Source organism: Salvelinus fontinalis, chromosome 22 (genome assembly GCF_029448725.1).
Source record: "Salvelinus fontinalis isolate EN_2023a chromosome 22, ASM2944872v1, whole genome shotgun sequence".
Classification (NCBI taxonomy): Eukaryota; Metazoa; Chordata; class Actinopteri; order Salmoniformes; family Salmonidae; genus Salvelinus; species Salvelinus fontinalis.
The window spans coordinates 4,572,334-4,589,840 of NC_074686.1; the positions used below are offsets into that span (position 1 = coordinate 4,572,334).

At 40.8% G+C, this 17,507-nt stretch overlaps 2 protein-coding genes across 3 annotated transcripts in view; both read right to left on the reverse strand.

Moving 5' to 3' along the window:
* The window catches only part of atp9b (ATPase phospholipid transporting 9B), a 52,910-nt gene extending 50,629 nt beyond the window's left edge, over positions 1-2,281 (reverse strand). The window contains exon 1 of one of the 2 annotated variants that reach the window (XM_055875962.1): positions 2,157-2,281. In XM_055875962.1, the coding sequence (XP_055731937.1) occupies positions 2,157-2,236 (80 nt within the window). In that variant the 5' untranslated portion in view covers positions 2,237-2,281. The remainder of the gene's footprint in view (positions 1-2,156) is intronic. The other variant, XM_055875963.1, reaches the window with a different exon arrangement.
* A 1,269-nt stretch (positions 2,282-3,550) lies between these two features.
* sall3b (spalt-like transcription factor 3b) lies at positions 3,551-16,082 on the reverse strand. Its single transcript, XM_055875965.1, has 4 exons — positions 15,031-16,082; positions 4,820-7,846; positions 4,267-4,610; positions 3,551-4,079 (listed from the first exon to the last, which is right to left on the reverse strand). Exons 1-4 carry the CDS (start codon positions 15,110-15,112, stop codon positions 3,708-3,710), a joined length of 3,825 nt encoding a protein of 1,274 aa, XP_055731940.1. The 5' UTR covers positions 15,113-16,082; the 3' UTR covers positions 3,551-3,707.
* Positions 16,083-17,507: the final 1,425 nt, after the last annotated feature.

The window sequence follows — 17,507 nt, forward strand, 5'->3', positions numbered from 1 at the left end:
GCACACAATTCACATGAACACTAGGAGCACAAGGGAGAGTCTCTTGGGGACATAATGTCTTATGCATAAGGACTTAGGAGCAGATCTACTACAATAACAGGTAAAGGAGGGCCTCTCAATGGAGCTGGACTAACTACACAACATACTGTAGATTCTGGTCATCTTGCCTCAGTCATTGAATGGGTCCACAACTCTCCAGTGCAACACAGACACATTTAGACAGACACATAGATAAGCTACAATGCAACTGGTTTAGTCCCATGAGGGCATCAGATTCACTAACACTAGGCTATACTGGTGATTAGAAGAGCTTCTCCCTTGGTTACTGTAAACCCCTGGCTATTTTCCTTTCTGTGTTCATGTTATTCTATAAGTAGGTATAAGCTATTCCATTTCTTCAATTGATCCTTTGTAAAAAAAAATATTTACAAACCACTTTGCTTGAGTAATAATTGGCCCTTTCAAAATATCAAAGGGATAATGGATAAATAATTGAAAGTTGCTAGCAAGTGCAAAGGACCCATTTAATTTGGGTCAGCCTACATTGTCTAGCATTTATTTTCAACAATGCACAGTCTCATCATGAAAACCTGCAAAAACATGATACCTGCACTGTATCAATTCCAATGCATAGCCTCATCATGAAAACCTGCAAAATATGATACCTGCACTGTATCAATTCCAATGCATAGCCTCATCATGACAACCTGCAAAATATGATACCTGCACTGTATCAATTCCAATGCATAGCCAAGGCCTACATAATGCAACACTGAAACAATGGTTCCCCTACATTCGAATTGAGGAGTCATGCCCAAGACAAACAGTAGGCCTTGCATAATAACCTGGCCAAGCATTTGTTGATTAATCATTTAATTCCACTAACAATTACACAAAAATGGACAAAGGCAACAATTGATGATGAAAATGTGGTGTTGTTGTACTTGTAAAAGATATACATGAAGCGCAGATGGAGGGCTTTAGTACAATCTCAGGGCCAACCCATCCCATACAGTAACACTTGATGCATTTAAACTCTACCGAGCAGTGCAATACGCCAAGGCAGACGATTCTATGAACTGTTAAACCAGGGAGATTCCCTACTAATGTTCCTGCTGATCAGAAATGTAAGAGCTTCTGTCAGACATATGATGTGGAGGGGCTGTTGTGGAGAGAGTTAGCCTAGTTGGAAGTCATTCCAAAAGAAACTGCACTGCTGACAGCATCGTTGAGGATTTGATTAATTGGAAAACAAACATGATTAGGACTAAGCTAGGCATATATAATAATATCTAGAAAAAATGAAGTGTGACATTTTCATAAACTCAGACCATGCTGAATGTCTATAGCTAGACGAAGATGAGTGAAAGTAAGGGACAACACCTTTTCAATATAAACCACCTACAGCGATTCAAAGAGCCATGAAAATAGGATTGTGATGGTGTAAGGAGGTAGGGAAGCACGTTAACTGGCATTGCTTTCTTAAAAATGCACTAACAGACTCGGCAGTGAATGTCTTTATAATGGCCACATTCGGGGTCCATTAGCAAGGACATATCCTCAGCAGCAGGTTATTGATCAATGAGCTAGTCACGCACTCTGCCTCCAATTCTCTTCCTACTCGGAGCCAATCCGGGCCAGCAGATGGGGTCCCACTGTGAGTTCGTGAGTTCACTTGGAAATGTGGAATTATAAGCACTGTTTGCCAATAAATAAGAATTTGTTCTTATGACTTGTCTGGTTAAATAAAGGTTAAATGTAAAAAATGTGTATAGCCAACCTAGATAAATAACCAGACGACAAAGAAGGGGTGAGTTGTAGACAAACGTCATGTGACGCTTGGCGTGTCAGCAAAGCTGTTCTGTTGTCTGGCGGTGCTTGGCAAATAAAGGGCTCCTGAGTCCTAGTCATTCCTAAAATAGCAATAGGTCTTGTCTACTTTTCCTAGTCAAGAGAGATTAGCAGTTATCATACAGCTAACATTAGCTAGCAAAGAACCCTGTTCCGTTTGTTGAGGCCAGAGGTAAGAATTGCTTACTAGCTCACGCGGCTAGTCACGGAACAACTACTATTTCAACGTCCCCAAACTACTGAAATGCAAATTAAATACTTATAACGATGTCTCCACCGGTTGAACAAAAAAACGTGTCCCATACCTAGAATGTCTTGCAGTGTTGTAATAAGCAATTTTTCCCGAGCCCTTCCGCATCGGGTTTAGCGGGATGCTGTCAGCCATCTTGGCTGGACTATACACATCTTGACGTCACTGCCAGTACCAGAAAATGCTTTTCTTACAGTATGCTGTGTTCAACGTATCTGGGAACTCGGAAATTTCCGACCTCCGACTTCAGTGCGTTATCGACAACTGGGAACTCGAAAAAAACGAGCTCCGACTCTGAAAAATCTTTTGAACGGTCATCCAACTCGGAATTCCAACTCGGGAACGCGGACCTCTTTCTCGAGCTCCGACTTTCCGACTTGACGTCGTGATTTCACCTAGTATTTTTCCGAGTTCCCAGTTGCCTCGAATGCACCATTATTCGGTCTGACTGGATTGACAGATGCGAATGTGGGATTTTATTAGCTCAGTTCGTTTTGTAGTCTACAATTATGAATTAATGTCGCTACATGTTAAGCAGTAATGCTTAACACAGTAAAAGTTGAAAAAATCACACTTCTCAAATTGTAGATATTTATTTAAAGTGGCATGAAATATTGTAATCTAGACAAATAAATTATTTTCTTTCAGTAGATGTCTGTCGCCCCAGCAAATTTTGCTTGTAAAAATATTTGCTGAGATTGAGAGGGTCCACATCCATTGCTTTTTGGCCATCCTACCATATGCACACACATTTGTTGTTGTTGTCTGTAGCCTTCATGCAGAAAAGAGGCAAATGTCTCTGGTTTGTATCTGTGATGCCTCTTCTGTACATCACATTTATAAATCTAAAAAACACTTCTCAGTGGAGGAGATAAAATGCTGAAATCTCTAACAACAAGATAAACAAAAAAATGCAACTTTTTGACTAAACCATATAGCTTACATTCTGTTTATGTATGCATCTGTAAGCCAATTGATTGTTTTCACATTTTTATCTAATATACATTTTGGATGCAGAGAAAATAACCTAAATGAGGAAGCTGAAATAAATGCTGATAGACTGCATAAAGTCAAGAGTAAAGTCCAGTGAAGAAATGGGACATGCAATTTAAGCTGAAGTAAATTCAATAAATGATTGTCCAACCTTAGTGTTGCTCAATTACTTGCACAAATTCTTCAATTTGAAATGCTGCAGGCCTACATGTGAGGCCTCGTTATAAAGACATTTGTGCTTTGCACCAACTAGCAGCAGTGAGCAACCGACAGATTCCTCTCTTTGCATGTCTATATCACATTTTCCATGTCACATTTTCCCTTTTTAGAGTAATAGAGTATGTGTCTATAGTAAGCACCATGGACGAAGTGAAACAACCTGTTTGTGTGGGCAAAACCAACATTTGCAAATGGACAATTCCATAAAACAAGAATGAAATACTGTAGGTCTGTGAATTAATAAAACATGTTTTATATCTATATAATACATAGTCAACTTGTTTTTACAAATAAATCAATCATTTATTCTCTACATTGTTTGTATAATCTATTTCTTTTATTAATCTGCCATTCAATTCATTTAAATTGATCCCAATCTCTTTACTGTCATCAATTAACATAGAAAAGTGTCAGGTCGGTTAATTCCAAGGTCCATGGCTGTCTTTCCAAGACTGGTCATTGGTGGGCTACCCCCAGTGCTGACTCTGTCCATGCCTGCCGTGATGGGATAAAGCTGTAGAATCCCCCCATTCTGGATCACTGAGATCTCATTCTTCTTCATGGCTAGGCCGTTGGTTATAGCTGATGCGTAGCGGTTCCAGAACCCTGGGTCCACGTTCATGGCCCGTTCCGTCAGGTCCTTCTGAAACATCTCTCCGAACTTCATGGCAGCTTCCCCACCCAGCAAGGCCATGGGGTTCTCCACCGACAGACGCCTGCCTCTTCTGGCTGGTGCGTTGTTCCACATATGAGTGCCCATGTGTACCTAAAGAGGAATAGGGAGAGGGGATGGAGGACATAAAGCCCAAATACATTAACATTAGTCATAGCTATTAGCTAAGCTATAAGCTAAGCTAAAAATATTCTGAAATAGTTTGAACAACAGGTACTGAGACTTAAGAGTGTTTTGGGAGAAAATACAGTAATTACAATCCCATTAAAATGTGTAGTACCTTCAGGTTTCCTTTAGTTGTGAATGCCCTGCCACAGATGGAGCAACCGAAAGGTTTCTCCCCTGTGTGGGTCCGCTCATGGATCTGTAGAGCGCTGGCTGAGGAGAAGTTCTTCCCACATGCATGGCAGTTGTGTTGCTTCGGGGTCCGTCGAAGGTGAGGTGGCCTAAGCAGAGAGGTGATTCCTGGGCTCCCCAGAGATGGAGGAGCAGCAGGGACCTGGAGGCCGAATGGATGCTGCAGCCCCTCGTGGAAGTTCGTTGGTCGATGGTGCCCATTCATTTCAGATTTGATCATCCTTGGCGCAATGCTGGTAATCAGGGTAGGAATGCTTTGGCTGGAACCTAAAACAATTAGATAAAGGGATGTTTAGAGGTTTAATATGTTGTGGGGATAACTGAATAAGATCTACATTTGCTAGATAGTGAAGGGGGAAAACAACATTTTCAACAATTGTAGTGATATAGAGCATTTAAAAATGGAACACCTTTTTACATGGTTATAACACCTACTCTATACAACAGGTATTATCAGTTGATATTGTTTAACTTACCACGTTCTTTACTCAGGAACAGCGTACTGTAAGGACTCTCCTGTTTCACACACTGCCTGTTAGGTTGCATCCCTCTCAGATCCAAAGTCACTCCATTTTCCAGTACCGGAGTTGAGGTGGGCGAATCAAATTGCTCACTCTTCACTGAGGCTGTGATCTCTTGGGACTCTCCACTGTGCTTCCCAGATGGGGAATTGCAGAGGTGGACCTCCGAATTGCTTTGCGTAGGTGACACTGGTACATGCATACACGTGGACGATTCAGACACGTTTGGGCTGCTGGCTGCATTGTGATTCTGTCCTTCTCCCACTATAGAGGAGTGGATAGCAGCACGGCGCTCCCTGTCCATAAAACCATTCATCATTGACTTTAGCCCAAAGGAGTGGTTTAAGTTTATGGTGGAGTCTATCATTTTCATTTGGTTCTCCAGTGCAGCTATGCTGAAGACAACAGCATCAGAGTTGGGAGGAGAACTAAAGACAGAGCTCAGGGGTTTAAGGGTATCTACACCCCCCTCCATATTTTCTACCTCTTCTTCTTCTTCATCATCCTCTTCCTCCCCCATGGAGTTGTCATACATGAGGTCATTGTCATAGTTTTTCAGGCTGTCAAAGTTCTTCTCGTGGAAGGAGAGATCAGTGTCGAGGTCCTGTAGGCCGTCCATCAAGGGCGAGTTTGAGATCTGACCCCCCATGTGCATGCGGATGTGCTGCTGTAGCACTACAGCGTTGGTGAACTTCCTCTGGCAGATGGGGCATGAATGCTGAACCCGGAGAGGAGGGTTTGCTCTGTGGACACCAATGTGTGTATTCAGGTTTCCTTTGGTGGTGAAAGCCCTGCCACACACCTTGCATTTAAAGGGCCTCTCCCCAGTGTGGATACGGTAGTGCATCTTCAGCGCGCTTTGGCAGCTGAGCACGCGGTGACAGAGGACACACTGGTTGGGGTCTGTTATCTTCTTGTCTATGTTCTCCACCAGCTGCTGGAGCTTTGAGGTCTCTGACGTTTGCATAGAGTCCAGGAGGCCGCCGAATGGAAACTTTGCTTTGAACGGGTCAGAGGCCAGGGAAAGTGGTAGAAAGTTGGAAGTCAGAGCACTGGGCTCAGGTGTGGATGTGGTAATAGTCAAGGCTTTACTTGTTGCCACAGTAAATGGACTCACCCTGGGTCTAGTCATCCAGTTTTGTGGCAGATGGATTTCCTCTGCTTTCAAGACATGGGAGGATTCCCCCTCCTGATTAGACTGTAGAGACTCTAAAGCTGTGGGAACGCTGGTTTCATTGCCTGTAGTGTTCAGCGACAAAGACACACATCCACTTAAGGCTGGGGAGGGCCTAAAAGGAGATTTGATGGGTGGTGTGACACTTAGAGATCCACTTGAGCTTCCCATAGTAGTGAGAGTGAAGGGAAGCTGAATGCCCATAGAGGTGGGTACCGTCGATGAAACAGGCTTGCTATCCAGCCAAGTGGCTCCTGTTTTTTCAGGAGGGAATGACATGCCATAGGGAATACCAGAGCTCGTTGGCACATTGTCTAAATATTCCGGCACTGGATAAGGGTTCATCTGAACATGGGGATACTTTTCTTTGTGTCTCTGGAAGTGGACTTTCAGGTTCCCTTTAGTAGAGAAGCGATTGCCGCAGAGGTTGCACTTGAAGGGCCTCTCCCCGGTGTGAGAGCGCAGGTGGATCTGCAGCGCGCTGTCGCTGCCAAACACTTTGGCGCAGAACCTGCACTTATGCTTGAAAAAGGGCTCCTCAGGGCTGGGCTTGGTGTCGAACATGGACACACTGGGCAGCTTGCCATTCCGGTGGTGCTTCATCAGGGCGGAAAGGGGGTCGAGGGCATTAGTCGTGGCTGCGATGCTGGCCAGGGGGTTGGGGAAGATGACACTGCTGGGGGGGCTCTGAGGTAGAAACGGCAGGCTGGATGGTGAGCTGAGGAGACTGTTGCTCTGATCCTGCATGGAGAGTGGGCTGGACGAGGTCAGGGTCTGAGTACAGCTACTGCTTGTGTGTGAGTATGAACCCATGTAGGGAGGATGTAATGAGGAAATATTGTTGCAGCTAGTGGGGGGAGGGGCAGAGTTGTCCGAGGGAGCTGAGGTACATCTAGCATCTCTCATGTGGGCCTGTCCATATGAAGTTTGTTTGGAGAGTGTGTGGGACCTTTCAAGCACAGATGCCGAAGACACAGACGCTTGTCCATTGACAGCAGAGGGTATGGTCCCAGACAGTGGTAGGACAGGGGGAACGATGAGGCCTTGGGAGGGGAAAGGGTTTGGTGCCAGTGAAAGGTCCCTGGAGACTGGGTTTAGTGCTGTTTGTGTGGGCTGTCTATTCATGAAGGCCACCTGGCTACGGATCTGCTCAATAAGCTGCAACTGGTGGACCTGTTGCTGCTGCAAAGCCAGCAGGTGCTCTAGGATCACTGGGATGGCCGCTGTGGCCGCCTTCCCTCCTGCCCCACTACTGTGGAGGCTCTGGGAGAACTGGGCAACAGCCACCCGGGTACTGTGGAGGATCTCCAGCGTTACGTTCGTACTGGGCATGCTGCTGGTCATAGAGGAGGACTGAGATGAAGGGATGGCCAACTCAGTTATGTCTGGGGGATTCTGGGGGCTAGATGACTTATATTTGTCGTGGTGCTGCTGCTCCACCTCCATGGATTCATCCTCTTTCTCACCCATGTTCATCTCCTCTAACATATCTGTGCTGTCATTATCATTATAATTCATAGGCTCCACCAGTTCGAGGCCCCCGTCCACTGACTCCATGTCTGCTGAGTCACTGTGGGCCAGGTTAAGAATGGCCAGGCTGAGGGTTGGAGAGGATCCAGCTGGGGACCCCTCAGGTTCAGGGATCCCCTCATCTTCCTTCACAATGAGGACCTGAGGTAGGTCCTCTGTGCAGCTTCTCTGGTGCTCATACAGTTCGGCCCAGGTGAAGTACTCAGCAATTTTTTTACGCACGTGCACTTCCTCAATGCCACTGCGGCGCTCCTCCTCATCCATTCCCTCCAATAGAGCTGCATGGAAAACAGGGGGAGAAGAAAAATAATTGTTAGTTAATATAACTAGGAGGACAGACTATAACCCTACAATTACAGTAAGAGTAAACATTTTCAATGATAAACTAAATCTATAGTTTTCATTCTAAATGTATCGATTAATTGCGTCATATTAGACCCAGTTTCTACTAAATTCAATCTCCTTGTTTGCAGCTGTTAATTTGATTTGGTTAATCAATCAACTTATGTGACCTACCAATTGTGCATACTGCAACTTAATGAAATTGATTGATTATTGATTTCCAATGCATTCATACAGTTAAAGTGGCATGTCCGTTGAGTACAAATTGGGTCTTTGAATGGCTCATTCCCTATTGCAATCAACCACTCTCATTTCCGCAGCAGGAATTTCAAATGCTATTCTACAACACTTGGCTCTGTCAAACAAACAAATCATTGTCTATTAGAGCATGCCTGGGAAAAATGCACCGTTATCTTTGTGAAATTGTTTACAAAATGGCCTACTGTAAACAAGCTGAAAGCAAGTTCATACAACAGCAATATTTCCAAGTAATATTTCATAGCTAATTCGAATTACTACATTCTGTGAATTCATTTGAGATTATGTTTAGATTGTAGTCATTTAAAGAACAAAACAGGGGAAAACCCAATAATTGATCTTCATTTAATCAATTCTATAGGAACCTTTTAAATGAGTAGTCTATAATGCTGCTTCTATTTGAAAGCAATAACTAGTTTAACATGTTATCAATTTAGATCATTAAAAGATGTATTTATTGGTCTGATGTTGATATTAAATAACTTCACTAATACTTAGCTACATAATCCAGCTATAAACACATGGCAAACCATTTTTTTTTATTCCTGGCTGCAAATACCTCCCTCGCACACACAGAAAATGTATCTAGATCTTGGACATGCAATAGCTACTGCTATGTTGATGTAAATTCTATAAGGAATAAACAGACTTTCATACAATCTCATGTCCTCTTGTTCAGTATCCTGAGTGATATTCTGGCAGCTGCAGTAACTGTAAAAAGTATAGAGAGCTTAATTATTTTAAGCGTCTCCTAAATGCCCTCAAATCAATGCAGTTGACAGGGAAATCGCCATGGCATCTGTTAAAAGCTGTGTGTTGTTAGGAGGCAGATGAGCATGCCAGCTGGGTAATGCTGGGAAGTTCCAGCGAAACAATACTTTATGTGCATCCAAAATGGCATCCTATTTCCTATATAGTGCACTTTTGACCACCGCCCATAGGGTTCCATTTTCAACCTTTCTTTTATTGCACATACACCCACGTTGCTTTTCAATGGGCATTGAAACAACTTTTCAATGGGCATTGTGGAATGAATAAATTCAGTCTATAAAGTCTATAAAATCTGAAAAAAAAAGGGATAACTGTGCATGTTTTACCCTTCTGTAGAATAAGATAGAATGGAAATATGGCTTAAACTTATCATCGAAACATGAGTGCTGTGATCTATCCAAGGTTTTGTCAATTCGGTACATCAAATACATCAAATTGAAATGTTTTTTTGATCACTGTTTGTTAAAAAACTAAACATTGTAGCAAAAACATTTTCGGGGGCGGGGGGGTGCTTAAAACCTTGTTTCTTACTCTTTTTGAGTGCCTTCATGGCACTGGTTGAAAAACATTTTCTGGGGGGGTGCTTAAAACCTAGTTTCTTACTCTTTTTGAGTGCCTTCATGGCACTGGTTGAAAAACATTTTCTGGGGGGGTGCTTAAAACCTAGTTTCTTACTCTTTTTCAGTGCCTTCCTGGCACTGTTTGAAAAACATTTTCTGGGGGGGTGCTTAAAACCTAGTTTCTTACTCTTTTTGAGTGCCTTTGTGGCACTGGTTGAAAACAGGGCCATTGTGACAGCACATACACAAAGCAGCTTTGATAATGTGTGTGTGTGTGTGTCTGTATAGTGTGTGCGCGTGTATTTATGTGTGTGTGTGTGTATGTGTGTGTTTGTATGCGTGTGTCCAACAATGTCTGGCATACTGTGTGGTAAATAAATTGTAGTTCTGAGGGATTAGTGATGAGTGCTTTTTATGAGTCAGTTCGGTTTCAGTTTGATTCTTTTTTTTAAACGCTTTTCAATTTCAGTTCTGATTGTTGTTGTTTTTTACATTAAATGCACTATGCATCATGAGAGTGCAATGCTGCAACAACACATAATAAAATAATGAATAAAAGTCCCATGATGGTGGTTACCGCTTATCACTTATTAACCATCATTTGTTCACATTTCTTGACTTTCCTAAAATATTTCAGTTGTTGTGTTTATTACATTTGTTTTATTTGAAGACTTTATTATTTCATTCCAAGTCATCATCTCATCTCTATAGAGCTGCTGCCTATGCTGTTCGATAAAATCACAATTTTAGTAGTTCTTCAACGTAAATAAGGCATACTTTTATGACTGCTGAAAACCAACTAACAATCACATCATGTATTTTCAGGTAGAGATACCTTGCGAAACAACTGCTCTCTATCCCTCTTGATACCACAATTCTTCTCTCACTGTCAGTGTCTGGACCACACTAACCTAACGTGCCAGGAATAAAAGAAACACACAGACTGGACAAGTAGGCGCGCAATGGATTTTGGTCATTGTAGTTAGTTATTCTAAACTATGTAGAATGTTGGCCTGTTGAAAACTACAACTCCCTACTACATGACACAGTTCAGGCTTGATCTGATTTATCTTTGGCAGTTTCTCTAATGTGAGCATTGAGCTCACAGAAAAAAACTCAACGAAGGCGAATAAAAATAATTGAACCGATGTTGGTCAATTAGTTGTTTAAAACCTAGAAAATAACAAACATTTCTGCACTATTTAATTGTCACACCAAGTTCAAAAGTAATTGATCGTGGACTACAGGAAAAGGAGGGCCGAGCACACCCCCATTCTCATCGACGGGGCTGTAGTGGAGCAGGTTGAGAGCTTCAAGTTCCTTGGTGTCCACATCATCAACAAACTATCATAGTCCAAGCTTCCTGCCATCCAGGATCTCTATACCAGGTAGAGTTAGAGGAAGGCCCTAAAAATTGCCAGACTCCAGCCACCCTAGTCATAGACTGTTCTCTCTGCTACTGCACGGCAAGCTGTACCGGAGCGCCAAGTCTAGGTCCAAAAGGCTTCTTAACAGCTTCTACCCTCAAGTCATATGACTGCTGAACAGCTAATCAAATGGATACCCGGACTATTTGCATTGACCCCACCCCTTTAAAAAAAAAAACATCTATTATCTATGCATAGTCACTTTACCCCTACTTACATGTACATATTACCTCGACTTACCTGTACCCCCGCACATTTACTCGTTACCGGTACACCATGTATATAGCCTCGTTATTCTTATTTTATTGTTGCTCTTTTATTTTTTTATTTAGTTCATCTGTAAATATTTTTCTTAACTGCATTGTTGGTTAAGGGCTTGTAAGTAAGTAAGGTCTACACCTCTTGGATTCGGCGCATGTGACAAATACAATATTATTAACCTACACAGCATACAAAACAGTTGAGCAGAGAATCAGTGTCATTGGCTCATCTAAGTGGGTGGCCTCAAGATCACCAATGTTAAGTCACTTAGCAAACAGAAGTAAGACCATGATGCCATGATTAGCTAGAACAGATTAAAAATATTTTTCTAATTGATAATTCAAATACTATCATTCTTCATAGTTAATATAGGGAAAGTTGTTGCTGTATCAGAAAGCTACCTCAACAACAAAAACAAAAAAAACGTTTCACAATCTAGGTGGATATATTATGGCTCGTACGAGAAATAAATGACACAATGCACTATCCAAACACAGGAACAAAGAAAGGCCAAAATATATTTGTATCGTTCGTTTACTTGCGGAGAGCAAAATCATTCACAGCAATTGAGATTTTGAAATGGAAACAAACAGATCCGAGTGAGGAATCAGTTTACAGAGCAATGGTTCCCGCTCGACAGTGTGGCACACATGCTTCAGAGGTCAATGGCACAGATGTACTAATTGCATTATGATCCTGACATACAGCACTTGCCCCTTGTAGGGTGAGGTGGACAAAGGTTAAATCAGCAGGCTCAATCAAAGCTCATCTCAGAACACACCCCCTGCCTAGTGGGGGAAGGGACAAAGAAGGGCCTTGTTGGCACTCAATGCGATCCCACCTTTTCATAGTACTAATCTGCCACATTTGTCAACAATACAGGCCAAGCATGAAGACCCTAGACAAAAATGGCCTGATGAGTTGCCTAACATTGAATAACTGGTAAATCCTACATAATCTTTGACTGAGGCGGGGGGGGGGGAATATTCTAAAAGAATGACTAAAATAGCTACCATGCAGATAATATAATAAACCTGATAGTAATGAATCATTTTGAGTTTAGGGACCTCTGAGCAAGATTCTGATGGTTCTGATTCAATCATTGTGCCAAACCCTATTACAACCCCTTTGACACCATAACACGTCTAAAACACATCAAAACTAGATGATTTAATTATACCTGTGAGTATTTAAAAATATATATATTTTTATCACAAATGAATGTTACCATGAAATATATCATATATTGTCATAAGGATAAATGTGCTGTTACTGTAAAATATATTTATTTAAGTTGATATATCCATCAGCCATATGAGAACAATATAGGCCTACACGTATGTGCTGTCCTGAAAACTTTAAGAACATTTTGTCTTTGATTTGGAGGGAGGGAATAGCATTGGTACAAATGACGAATATCTTAAACAAAACAAAAACTGTCATCTAGAATTTGTATCTATGGAAAATGGAAAAAATACTTTAAGACTATTTAGGAAATGTGTAGAAAGCATAAAGTACGTTGCCTAGAAATAGAACTCAATTAAAATAGTCATGTTTGAGTGGCTCAGATAAATATTTAAACAATGTCCTTTCTTGTCTTGAATGGATTGAATAGATTAACGGGATAAATACTATATTGTTGTTGATATTCATATTTTATACATATAGGCTACTGTATCTGTAAAATATTAATCTAATCAGGGAAACATTTTCAGACCAATAGCCTCCCACTGGGCACCCCACGTCATTTCAACATTGATAATTTGGTCATATTTGTTTGAGATATTGATCAATGAGATCCCAACCTATATTCCTCCAATCAAAAAGACAGCCAAAAGTTAGTTGATTTTCCGTTGTGTTATCGATATACTTTCAACCATCTAAAAGCACAACCAAATTCCATTGGAAAAACAATGTATGATTTTTGGGTTTGTTGCCACCCAAATGTCTATCACTACGTTTTCAACTATTTCAAATCACAGTCCTATTGTTAAACCTGGATTTTTGGTTGAGATGGAGACGTGAATCCAACATATAAATGATTCATTTGTAGACAAACAGGAATGAAGTCAGTGGGCCAGAACTAATCTAATCAGAACATACATTGCCTTCAAATGTTGCATTGACAACCAAACACCAATTCAACATCACTAAATATCATTACATTTGAAATCAACCAGAGCTTGAAACCCTAGGCCAATTGTATTGTTGATTGTTTTTGTTGAATCCTGGGTTGAATTGAAACAATAGCTGTTGATGATTTAGCAAATTGTATATAGGCCTAAATAGCATCATTGATGATTGATAAAGTATGGTCACATTTCATTTGCTCTATTAAACCAACCCTTTGGAATGTCTTCCATAGCAACAGTGAATCTATTTCATTTTTAAGTGGAGATCTCTCAACAACCATTCTCTCGATAGCACATTGGTCATAATATCAAAGCTAAACAGGGCTTGTTTAAAACCTTTGGTGGGAGACCAAGAGGTAGCTGTAGTAGATCAATTCTCCAGTAGGAGGTGCTGCCCAGCCTATTGTTTTTTTTCTGATAGTGGAAATAATGTTGAAGATCTGACATTGTTTTAAAGGTACAAATTCAACATATTTTATACTAGGTTTGTCTATGAAAATATTTGGTTACCATGATGACATAATCCTGTGGTTTAAATTTCGCCCTCAAAACAACAGTTTACTTTTATGCTTTTTTTCAAATACAAATGTACTTTCCATGTAGATTTTACGTCACTATATGTTGACAAAATAACTTTAAATAACGTTGATTTAACCAGTTTGTGCAAATTTTCAATTGCAGTAGAATGTGAAAAATTATATGACATATACGTTTTCTTTTCCATACCTGAGGATCAATAAAGTCTAATTAAAAAAAATAAATAGCCTATCTCTTTAAAAAAAACGAAGTAGGCTAGTAGACCTGCCCTAATTATCTTGGACACGTCCATAATCCCAAACGGATCTCTCATTCTAGACTTATAGCTCATTGTGTAAATCATATGTCAATTGTACCATAGTTGCCTACCATATGTGTGACAATGAAACATTTTTATGATATAGTTTTTCATTAACATTATACAGTTACACTAAAGTATAATATACACAGATAGGGAGCTGATGTGGATCCTCTGTGAAACTATTTCCTTTTTATTAATGGGTCAAAATAATGTCAGATATTTAATGACAAATGGAATAACAACAATAAAAATAATTATGTTCATGTAGGGCCTAACTGCTTCCATAGTCCTTCACATCGAAAGGATATAGCCTATAGATAGGCTACACATCTCTCAGGACACATTTCTACCATTTCCTATGGGCAAAATTGCACGGATAGCTCATGAAAGTGTGCTTTGATATCGATCAGACAATAATCTATCCAGAGTTATCTTATCATATCCGAGGGCAATTTTATGTATTTATGCTAATTTATATGATTTATCTAGGCTATAAACTACCATTTATTTATAACACTTTCTTAGATTGAATAAGAAATATCACACTGAGGTGCAGGATAAAGAACGTTGAAAATCTGCTCCCATTCACCGTAGTCCTTATATTTGTAACAACTTGGGAAGTAAAGGAAATACTAAAATATATTTTTTTAAGTCCTTGACCCTAATAAAAAAAATTTAAAAAAATAAGGTAAAGGGTTATAATAATATATGAATGGTTAGGAAGGATTATAATAAGATATTAATTAAATACTATTCAAGCTAAATAGGCCTACTGTAGACTATTATAGTCAATAGGCAATCAAATATGCCTATGAGAACTTTTTTTAATGCTTTTTTTTTTGTTGCATAAAAGTGTGTGTGAATCTCACGTACCATGTTCTGTGGCGACGTCAGTTTGCAACGCTTCTTCGTCCAATTTGAGATGTTGTGGCTTCGCTTGCTTGCGGCGGGACATGTTGTCAGTTCTCTGCTAGTTGCTCTTGTTGCCTTTGGCGGATACATCAGCATCTAACAAATAAAACCCGTCAGAGAGAGTCGGGTCTGTGAAATAACGGATAACCTATTAGCTGGTGTTACTTACGCTACCCATGTGCAGATTGCGCATGTCAGTGTAATTATGATGGAGGATAATGCTTGATGACTCTTGGTGGCTTTCGATGGGGGATTGGCTAAGGTCCAGCTGACCCACACTAGATATGGAAATGAGGGATGGATTTGATAATTACACTATACTTTACTTCCTATCCACCTGTCTTGCCGCACGGTCCACCGTACAACAGTGATGGACATTACTAAGTCTAGAACAGTTCTCTCCCTTCTGGTTGGTTTTGTTCTGTTGTTACCCGCCACACTGTATTTGTGCCATTAGTTTGTATTGTAGCCTACCTTTTCTACCCAACGCGTCTTTAAGTTTAAGGAGTCCCATTGTTATCACAAGTCCTTTCTTTTAATTTACTCCACTTCCATTTCTGTTTCTTCCACGCTTTGACTATTGCACTTTATTTTGGAGATCTACACATGGATAAGAAAGTCCTGGCTGGAAAAGTGTTGCCCAGTGCCTTTATCCCCCTCGTCTTATATTTCTCATTAAGCTGAGCGGAGGAGGGGGAAAGTAAAACCAAAAAAATGAAGATAGCAAAAGTCCGGTTCAGGTGCCCAAAAAGATGTCACGGAGCCGTGATCGAATACTCATCTCTGTTTTCGTGCATAACAATCTAGTTATCGCGTAAAAGTAATGTTCCTATTCCCAGACCGACGGCGAATCTCATTGCGATGGTCGTTCCGAGGAGCGGGTTCTTGGTCTTCCTTGCCCGCAGCTGCTATTCTTTAGAAGCCTCCGCCTCTAGTCCATTATGAGAAGCCCTGTAGCCGAATGTGATAGGCGACCGCTAGGATGCCACAGAAGGTGTTGGAAGCGTTACTTCAGTTTCAGCGACCTCCCACAGCGGATGTTTCAGTTGGCTTATGGAGCCATTTTACTGGGTTGATTGATAAGTTGTTTTCGCAAACAATCAAACTGAGTGTAACTAACATTAGCCTATAGATAATTAAATTACAAATGTCCTTTTTGAGGTTTGACGTCTTACTAAGAATACACTGTTTGTTGTAAGAGTTGTGTGGATATAATTCACGAATCATTCCCTCTCTGAGATAACATGATGTTTTAAATGAAATGTATCAAAGTGGGTGTTTTAGTTGTGGCCCTCTCATCAGCTATTGTTCAAAAGTCTGTAATTATGGTATTACAATATGTGGCCTGCCTGGAGAGGGCAGAATCAGCTGTTAATAACTGCATGTAGGACTACTACACAACAGCCTTGTATTGATCGCCTTGTCTCCCATTCCCTTGGTATAGAGCGGTAAGACCCACTCCTTGAGGAATAGAATTTATTTTGACCTATCAGCTTTCTACAGACTTATGATGAGTAGCGAGAGTGGTTGAGAGCTCCCTTATCTCTGGAACTTAACCCTCCTTGATAAAATATTGATTCTGTACAACTAGCTCGGCACACAAACTACCTACTTGACCACTATCACGTACAACTATAATGCCGGAACACTGATTTCCTGCTTCTGCAAAGAAAATCGCATTTTGTCACCGGTTTGTGTGATTTCATTTCAGTGCCGTACTTTTACCAAAGAGAAGCGCAATAGCTTACGGTACAGACACAGGTCAGCCTACTTAAACTGAATGTGTGAACCTACTTATCATGAGTAAATGATTTAACCCAATAGGATAGTACATCACATACATGCTATAGCGGGGGGGAAAAAGTGCATGTGCTCCAGTAGAGGGAGGGGTTTAGGGAAGTGTTTCTTTCACAGGGACCAGTGAGATTTGCGTTCTGTTCGTTCAAACATCTGATTATTTAGATTTTTTTTTTTTTTTTTACGGTATCAGATCGTTTTCACCGTGAGGCACAATTAGACTTTCTCAATCCTGATATGTGCATGCAGAAAAAAATTCTATTTTCCAAAATACATTGTTATAGATGGTAATGTATCGTGGTAAAGTATGTGTATAAAAAAAAAACATGTTTACTGCATTTTGTCTGTGACACTAAAGTCTCAACGGAACAAGAAGCTCGTTTCAAGGTGAACGGCGTCTTGGAGGCCAGGGCTCAAGTGTACACGTTGAAGTGCTTCCTGTGGCACGCTTTTGTGTGCATTGATTACAGTCGGGCGTGATTTAATACTGGCCAACTGGATGAGCAGATTTGACCCCCTTCGGTCAGGATCTGTCAGCTGAGGAATGTGTGTACTACGTGGGTTTGGTGACCTACGATCAAGATATGACATCCTGTGACCCCTGACCCTGTCCGTGCTCAAAGACACTGATCAGCAAGACA

Excerpts from the sequence above, each read along its gene's own strand:
- sall3b (XM_055875965.1), bottom strand. The coding sequence starts at position 15,112 with ATGTCCCGCCGCAAGCAAGCGAAGCCACAACATCTCAAATTGGACGAA. Across the intron at positions 7,847-15,030 it reads TGACGTCGCCACAGAACATG|CTCTATTGGAGGGAATGGAT; the intron begins GTACGTGAGATT and ends TTTTCCATGCAG. Across the intron at positions 4,611-4,819 it reads GTTCCTGAGTAAAGAACGTG|GTTCCAGCCAAAGCATTCCT; the intron begins GTAAGTTAAACA and ends TAATTGTTTTAG.